We start from the raw sequence: 9,186 nt of genomic DNA on the forward strand, positions 1-9,186 counted from the left end.
TTGTTTCTTATTCAAAAAGCATATGCTGTCCCTGCTCTGCTTTAACAGAGGACTACCAAGGGCCAGAAAGCTTCACCAGGCAAATTCAAACTGCTAAGCAAAGTGAGCTCCACATTCCTCCTGTAAAATATTCCAAGAAATGGTATTTGTGCCTCACTTGTTTTCAATGTGGTGTTGTAGAGGGATAAGTGAACCAGCATTAGAGGAAATCATTGTTGGCAGAGCCCTCAAACTGGGGAAAGGTTGCTACTGGAAGAAACAGGAAATAAACAGAAGTAGCTTTAGAAAAAGTGTACTTGCTGTAAAAATGTTTCCTAATACAGTTTTCTGGGGAAGTCAGAACTATCCCACTTTGGCTGGTTATTCCCATAACTGAAAGTAATAATAAGAGCTGTTGAATGTGCAAACATTCAGCAGTCCCATAAGCAACTCTGCTGGAGAGGGGAGGCAAAATCCTTCAAAATAGGCCCAGACCCTTTTATAAGCATCAAAAGGTTTATATTCAGATCGTTTCTCTGAAAACAGGACTAGCTCCAGATAATCTGGAGGAGACCACAGTCCTCATTTCTGCAGTGTTTTGCAAACTCTTGATGTTAGTTTTAATTACTGCAAGTTGCCAGGAAGCTCTTACACCTGAAGAAAATCTTCGGAGCAGAGCACCCTGTAGCAGCTGGCAGTTCTCTTAAAGGATCAGTGTGTCCAGCCAGACGGTCCATGGCTTGTTGAGGACATTCCTCATTGCACGATCCCAGGCAATCCCACAGAGCTGCTGAGACGATGCAGGGTTTTACACAAAACCAAGGCGCACTACATTTTCGTACAAAAGGTGATCTCAGACACTTGGCGGTATCTTTTGGGTTGCTTTGTAGATTAGCCTTTAAGAGGAGCACAAAGATCTTGGATAAGAGCACTGCAGAAGTGCAAAGAATTATAAAGTTAATCAAACTGGAATAATGCCTAGAAGTGGTTTAATGCTTTGAAAAGTCAGACTACATAAAGAACATAGTTATACAGACTCTGCTTATTCCCACTCCTTCCGATGACGTGATCCTTGCAAGCTGATGCAAGACTTAGTAGTCTACAGAGCTGGTTTTTACTATTATCTGATGATCACAGTCCAAAGTCACCCTAATACTAGTCACAAAAGGATGCTTTGGATGTTTTGTTGCTCTCAGGTCCCACACTTCACAGCTACCTTTACTCCACACAAACAGGATAGCAGCCACTGGAAATTGAACCTCTCGGCTACACACAGCAAGAGGAAGCAGCCGGGATCTTCAAGGATGGTACACGCAGGCAACTCCCTCAGCATCACTCCCTGTCTCACAAGGGAAAAGGTGAGCAAGAGGAAATATGAAGAAAGCCCCAAACCCAAAAGTGAGTTCAGAGGTAGGATCCCAGACTACAGATCATCTTGCAGCTTGATTTTGAATCAGGTAGCCAAAGTCATGTTCATCAAGGGCCATGTAAGTGCAAGGAACATCACACCGAACATACACAGCATTTCATCTTTGGGTGCTGAACATGCTATTTTTTTCCTGTTGCAACGTGGTATCTTGTTGCAATAGTTGTGCATTTTACAAAATGCTCAGAGCCCAGGCTACTGTTCCCTTCGCTCCCAGAATGGGGTTATGAATATTTTCAGACTGGTCCCTTCTCTGCTGCTCAGATCTCTAAGGCTCAAATTAGGCGTGCCACTCTCTCCAGCCAACCCAGAAAGCATTAACTCACCCAGTTTCTGGCAGCATGTTGTCCCTGGAACAAAACCTACTACCAATAGTGGTCCAAAACCTACTACTGGTCATGGTCCCACTACTTCAGGAGTGTCTGGGGAAGCAGCTTGTGCCCAAAGCACACAACTATATAGCTCCCTGGACTCAGATCTGGAGTAAATTACAGTAAATTACAGGGTTCAGACACCCACATCAGTCCTAACATAACTGGGAGGGACCCTGAAGCTGTACAGCTACAGATATCACATGGCTCTACCAAAAGCTAGACGGAAAAAAAAAGATATCCTCGTCAGGCTCATAACGCAGCATCATGGACTACACATGTCCTTCAAACCATGTTTTAAGAGATCTTTCTCTAGAGGCTTCACATTCCCCCATCCCTATGGCTGTGACTCTGCTTGAAACTGCTGACTGTTATAAATCCACACGCCTTGCTGTAGCCCTGCTGCAGTTCCCCAGGAATTACAACATGCTGTTAACCTTGAAAAGTGCAGCAAGTTTTTTTAAAATGCAGTTACTGTGCACACCTGGGAATGCAGAGATGAGATCCAGAGAGAGGGGAAGAAAAAAAGGCAAATCATTTCCTGAATGTAGAAGGAACATGGAGCCTCAGGTAGTAAAATCCGCAGTGAGAGGCTGGAGGACTTTTTTCTGAAGGTAGCTCTAGAGCTAAAACTCTTTCAAGAAGTTCTCTTTTGCATACACATTTCTAACTTGAAGAAGCCACTTTTCAAAAATTAAGCTAACAATAAACTTCAGGTTATGAAATAAACCCTGCTTTGAGCATCTAAAGATGCTTGTGTACCCTTCATTGAAAAACCTGGTACTAATTTTCAGTCTCTGAGAATTGGTTGGTTTCCAAACCAGTGAATTTGAAGTGTTCTGTATATATGTAACCTGATACCTGAAATGAATATTGAAGGAACAAGTGGCTTTTACAACATGGTAAAAAATGCCAAGCATCAGTAATGCCAGATACTAATACAGACTGCTGACGGTCCTATCGAGAGTTCTGGTAAGACAGTTTTAGCAGTTGGAAACTAATTGCGCTCAGTCACTAATTGCATACATCAGGCCAGCATGGAGTGCATGGCTTTATTCTCTTTAATTAAGATAAGTATAGACCTCTCATGTTGTGCAGTTACTTTCAGGGGAGTACTATGGAAATTTTAAAATGCGTCTATTAACCATTGTATTTGGACGTAGAGCAGGCAAGCAACTGCTAACTGCTTTTTCCACATAATTTTGCATATTGTTTAAAAACCTTAAAAAAACTTCCTAACCAACTACACACACCTAGATATACAGGAGGGGACACTCAATGGCAAGAAATGAGCATCCCCTCCCGTGGAGTTTGACGAGAATCCCAAGGTTAAATTGGTATTTTGTGCTTTATGCCTTTTTCTTGTTCTCCTGTCCCCCTCCTGTCCATGAGCAGTGTTACCAACATTACACTAACAGTTTTATTCTGCACCCGAAGCGTTGACCTAAAAATAAAAACCTTGTTTACAAATTCTATATTTAACATCGACTACAGAGTTACCCATATAAGCGTACAAAACAGGTGTGGCAGAATAAGGAAGCATCCAAACTTCACTTGGTTTAGTTTATAAGACAGATGGTCACCTTCAGGCATGTCACAAGGGAAACGCAGTAATGTAGAAAGTGCCCACGGAGCAGGCAGGTCAGCCCTGACAGAGTACAACGCCGCTTGGGATGGCTGCTGGAGAACCAAACCAGCCCACAGCAAGGATGTGCCCTCACAAACATAAGCAAGCATTCACTCAAAACTGAAATGAGCTCTGTTTCAGACAGCAGTCCGTATGAACACACCCCAAGAAACACACGTACCCGTGTGACTCAGCGTCTAATGATTACACTTATTAGGCATGTGTAGCCAGCAAACCTAGTCATAAATCCCTTAATCACAGGTCAAAAGACTCGTCAAAGCCTGCATTGCTGGGATTAGGAAAATGCTGAAGCGTTTGGGGTTTTTTAACAAGGAACATCAGCTGCTGTGGAAGAGCAAAATATTCAGAGAAGCTGCATCGATGACTTACAGCACAAAAGAGATCCCTCGGACCTCCATCCTAAAAAAGACACGCTCAAAATTTACTTTAAAAGTTTCTTATTTTTACAGAATACTGGGAAATGTGAGGCCACAGCTGGAGTGCTGGGTCCAGTTCTGGGCTCCCCAGTACAAAAGAGACACGGAAATACCGGAGAGACTCCAGCGAAGGGCCACGAAGGGACTGGAGCATCTCTCCTGTGAGGAAAGGCTGAGAGAGCTGGGACTGTTCAGCCTGGAGAAGAGAAGGCTCAGGGGGATCTCATCAATGTATATAAACACCTGAAGGGAGGGTGCAGAGAGGACAGAGCCAGGCTCTTCTCAGTGGTGCTCAGAGACAGGACCAGAGGCAACGGGTACAAACTGAAACACGGGACATTCCCTCTGAACATCAGGAAACACTTTTTCACTGTGGGGGTGACTGAGCACAGGTTGCCCAGGGAGGTTGTGGAGTCTCCATCCTTGGAGATATTCAAAAGCCATCTGGCCATGGTCCTGGGCAACCCGGCTCTAGATGGCCTTGCTTGAGCAGGGGGAGTTGGACCAGATGACCTCTAGAGGTCCCTTCCAACCTCAACCAGCCTGTGATTCTGTGAAATAAAAGGACTAGTTCTCTTCAGTCACTGATGACACACCTAGAACAAGTTTTACAGTATGTTTGATGTGTTCCTGTCAACATGTGTATCTAGAACAGGGGATGTGTTCTTCACAGACCATCATAGAGAACCTGCTTCATTAACTCAGAATTTGTAAGAAGCTGCAACTAAACAGAGTTTCAGTTTCCATTACGATGCAGACATAGCTTTTAAACTAAAAGAGACAATTTAAAGTATTCTCAAGGCATGTTTAGAAAATACAGCCAGTGTTTTTCTTTCCTCACTAACACAGACATGTATTAAACACATATGGTGACCCAAGATGCAAATAGAAAGGATTTTTCAAACACAACTGAACACATTGGGAATCTTTACCTTCCACTATTCTCAGAAGCAAAAAACTGCATCTTCAATTATTTAAGCACCTCTGAAGACCTGGTCTTGTATGTCATGGAATTAAATTTACTGCTACCAGAGCATGCACCAGGAGAAAGGATTGGGTGTTAAAGAGAGGAGGGGAAAACCAGCAAGAGCGCTCCTAACCACAAATACAGTATTTTTGGTTTGCATCCGATAAGTGCTCTTTCAGTTTAGTCAAGGCAAGAAGATTTACTGTGCAAAAGAAACTGTACTACTAAGGTGAAGAAAAAACATCCAGAACTTCCTTTCTGTGAAGACTGCAGAGCCTGTTAATATTTATGAAGTCTGAAGTAGCTTCAAAGACTCCTTACTTCATTTTCTTATGTCATAACAAAAAGCAGCACTAACTCATTAAATTTTAAGGTGAGTTCACCACTAAACTATAACTGTTTTAATAAATTCTGATCCCCTAGGAAAAGGCCTAACTTTGTTTTGTGTGTGTTTGTGTCCCCCATATCAATGACAATGACCACAAGATGAAAAGAGAAAACTTGCATTTGTTCAGAAACTTGAAAGATCAAAACACATAAATCCTGGAAGCACCCAACATTATGACACAAAAGCAACGTTTGACAGCTGTACTTCTGTGTACAGATTATTTCATGGATTAACCTACCACCGTGCAAGGCCAGGGCAGTGGGCAGAAAGAGAATTTCTTTTGGAAGACCCTGATTAAGCACTTACCGTCAAAAGCTTTCTCTCTATCAAACTCTGTGTCATAAAAATAACACATTAGAGGAAGTCATCTCTCCTCCTAGCATGGACGCTGCCATACAGATATTACTTAGCTGAGAAAAATCTATGTAGGAAACAAAAAGAAACAGTGTTACAGGATAAAGCTAGAAAATTGTGTACTTTATTTGGGCCTGACACAGTCAGGTTTGGACAACAGAACCTCCAATTTGGGACAGCAGATTTTTCTGCACATAATACTGGAGTACTTTGGGAACAGCCAGGACTTTGGGGACTTCAAAGTTAGAGAATACCACTGCTAAGCCTGATAAATACTGGGCGTAAAGAGGGGGAGGAAGAGACCAGGACAAGCCATTGAATAGCTACATAGCTTTAACCCAAAATATTCAGCAAAGTACATGTTGCCCTTGACTCAAGCATTCCTGAATAGCATTTATTTTCCAGACCTATAAGAAACAAAACATCAGGAAATGTGATCTATTACTCCTTAAATAAAAATATATTCACCACAAAACTGTTAATGAGACCATATGTTACACAAAACACAGTCTCAAATCTTCAAGAATCCCTATGGATTTGGTGGTGACTGAGTCAAAAAACAAAGCATGACTTTACAGCAGACAAAAACAGGTGAAATGGGGTCTTTGTTAATTTTCCAGCAGATCTGTCCTTGCTTTGGGGGTGAAACAGTTAATGCTCCTCCTTAGCTTTGAAGTCTCCGTATTAAGGAGTGAACACTCAAGTATCAGAACAATGCTGAAAACACAACACATGTATGTACGTCACATGTATCCACAGACAATGTTCTATACCCCAGAAGTATACCTGACCTTTAACAGCAGCACTAATCACTTCTCAGACACCGCAGAAGTTCCCTTACCAAAATAAAATATTAAAGTTGGGTTTTTTCCCCAGGTCTCAAACCACACTGAATCTCTTTGACACCCATTATTGCCCCAGCCATTCACTCTTATAATGAAATTTGGTCCCTACAAGCTTTGAATATCACACGCCAGGAGAAGGAGAAGGGGTAGGGCCAGGGAACAGCTTCCACACTGGCTACCTGCTGTAAATCACCGGGAACTAGTTCCCGGCCAGTAACACAGCAGGGCTGCGCGTCAGCCCCCTGATTTTGCCTCCTCAGTCAGGATCTCCCCTCCGCCAGTCTCTCTGAAACCAGGTCCCACCAAAGAGCGGAGCCAGGACAGGCTTTTCCCAGCTGCTGCCCTTAACTCCTCCCTCCCCCACAGGAGCTGACGTCAGGTCACCAGGCCACAGCGATGCTGGCGAGGCGGGCAGGCAGGAGGTCAAAGCCTGGGTGATGCCTTCACCCAGAGCAGAAGCCGCACCACGCCAAGGAGCGGCACACGTACGTTCAAACAGCAGCCACCTCCCCTGCGCTGCTCAACAGTCGCCCCCTGACCCAGGACATGCTGAGCAGACCAGGTCTCACTAGTGTCACAGTTAAAAGAGGGAAAAAAAAAACCAAACCCATCAGTCTGATGCTTTAGGTCAGGTAAGTCCCACCTGCCACTGCCCAAAACCATCTCCGAGAGCTTACCTGCAGAGCTGGAAACACGACATGGCTCATCTTCCATCCAGTCTGGCATCTCAGCCCAAAACCACCTTTATTATGGCAGAGGGATGAGCCAAACATACTTGTGGCCATCATACGAAAAACAGCGAAACGTAACTCAGGCTTTCAGGGATTTTCGCACAATTTGGTATCATAACACCATCAACTAGTTTTATATTTTATCAGTTGCACAGCTAGTAGCTTAAATGTCAGCTTCAGAAGACCACAGACTAGGACTAAAAAAGAAGCCCTCCCTTTCTGAATAACTAGATACAACATTTGATAACTATATATGGCATTTAAAAAAGAAAAGGTTTAAGACAGCTCACACTCTAATTCTGAGGAATGAAACTACTTATGACATGTTAAAAACTAAGGCAGGATACTGTCAGTAAATGCAGAGCACAGGCACCTGTGATCCCTACTTTATTAAATATTTCCCCTCCCCACCCACGTCTCAACCACCACTGGAAACACGATACCCGAGAACTTGCCCATCATTCATTCCACATTCACACAAACTTAACAGTACCACATCTAGTCAACCTAAAACTCCGCAGTTGCAGTAACGAAGCACGACACGAAAACGTGACAAAAAGCTGTCATTCTCCCATTTGCCCCATACGTGCGCTTAAGCCCAGCGGTGACCCGCAGAGGCACGCAGGAGGCCCACAAAATTCGTGCACGCCTATCGGACCTTTTCTGAAGGAGTCCAGGCTGACCGCTTGGACTGCAAGACAGCCATTTACCCGGCACCATGGCTCTGCCATCCCCCCAGTCTCCTTGAAAGTAAGCTCTCCAGCAGCGTTTCTCTGCTCCTACTCCTCCAACACGCCCGTGCCTCATCGCTCCACATCAAGACACATCCAGACACTGCACACGCTTTGAGGGATGGGTACGCTGCCGGCTACTATTTAATACGAACATGTGGCAGGCCCTAATTCAGCCAGGCTCAGCTAAAGCTCAAGAAGCAAACCTCACAAGGAAAACTACGTTCCCAGGTCTTATTTCCAAATCGAGAGGCCCCCCAGACGCCATCCCGGCCAAGGGGCGGGAAGAGGTAAAGGAGGGGTGCGACGCAGCTGGCCCCGCTCCCCCCTCGCCAAGGCAGATCCCTGCAAGCAGCTGTAGGAAACACCACCAGGATCCAAGCCAGCCGCACGGCAGCGAGAGGAGCGGGTCCGGCAGGGGCGGACGGCGTACCGGCAGCCGCAACACGGTCCCCAAGACGACGACAACAACAACTCGGAAGACCGGCTAGGACGAGCTGCGTTTGTACCCGGCGATGTGACCTCTACCAGGTTCACCGCCACCCTGCATGCGCTGTGTTTACTACAGCCCCTGACTCCCGGCCCCGCGTTTCACCCGGACGGCGCCGGTGATGCACACCTGTCCCCGCAGCCCAGGACGGCCCCTCGGTGCTGGCGGGGCGGAGAGCAGGGCCGCTCCCCCGCCGCGGGAGGGGGGCAGCCGGACACCCGCCAGCGCCCACGGGGACGGCCTCCCGTTTCCCGCAAGTGGATGAAGAAGGCCCAGAAACGCTGAGCCACCGGCCGAGCTCCCCGGTGGCTCCCGCCGCACAACCCCCCCCCCCCCCCGGTCGAGCTCCCCGGTGGCTCCCGCCGCACCCCCCACCCCTCCCCGGTCCGTCCCCCGCCACCCCCTAGCCCCGCGAGAGCCGAACAAAAGGCGACGGAGGGAACGGGGACAGCAACCCCGTCCCGGGGGGCGGCGGGCCCTGCCCTGCCCTGCCCTGCCCTGCCCGGCGGGGCACTCACCCTGCTCGTAAATCGGAGCAAACTCTCATTCACGCTCCCCGCCGTGCCCAGGCCGCCGGAGCCAGGCGACGCCCCGAGAGCCGCCGGTCGCTGGGGTGCGCTGGGCCGGGCCGGGCCGGGGCCGCCCGCCGAGCCCCGGACAAAGCGCGGCGCCCCTGCCCGCTGCGGGCGAGGGCGGCAGCAGGTGCCCGTCCGCCGCCGAGGCCGTGCCGAGCGCCCTGCGCAGCCGCCGCTGCCGCAGCGCCCGAGCCGCTCGCCGGGGCCGCGCCGCGCGCCCGCCCCGCCCCCGGCGGCCCCGCGGCGGGAGCCCGCAGAGGCGGGG

At 47.7% G+C, this 9,186-nt stretch overlaps 1 protein-coding gene across 4 annotated transcripts in view; it reads right to left on the reverse strand.

Moving 5' to 3' along the window:
- Window positions 1-9,100, reverse strand: part of GRAMD4 (GRAM domain containing 4) — an 85,944-nt gene extending 76,844 nt beyond the window's left edge. For 2 of the 4 annotated variants that reach the window (XM_052789903.1, XM_052789902.1), the window contains exon 1: window positions 8,865-9,099. In XM_052789903.1, coding sequence (XP_052645863.1) covers window positions 8,865-8,893 — 29 coding nt within the window. In that variant the 5' untranslated portion in view covers window positions 8,894-9,099. Of the gene's footprint in view, window positions 1-8,864 lie in introns of all 4 variants that reach the window. The other 2 variants (XM_052789901.1, XM_052789904.1) reach the window with 2 other exon arrangements.
- Between the last annotated feature and the right edge of the window lie 86 nt (window positions 9,101-9,186).

Source organism: Harpia harpyja, chromosome 6 (genome assembly GCF_026419915.1).
Source record: "Harpia harpyja isolate bHarHar1 chromosome 6, bHarHar1 primary haplotype, whole genome shotgun sequence".
NCBI classification, from domain to species: domain Eukaryota; kingdom Metazoa; phylum Chordata; class Aves; order Accipitriformes; family Accipitridae; genus Harpia; species Harpia harpyja.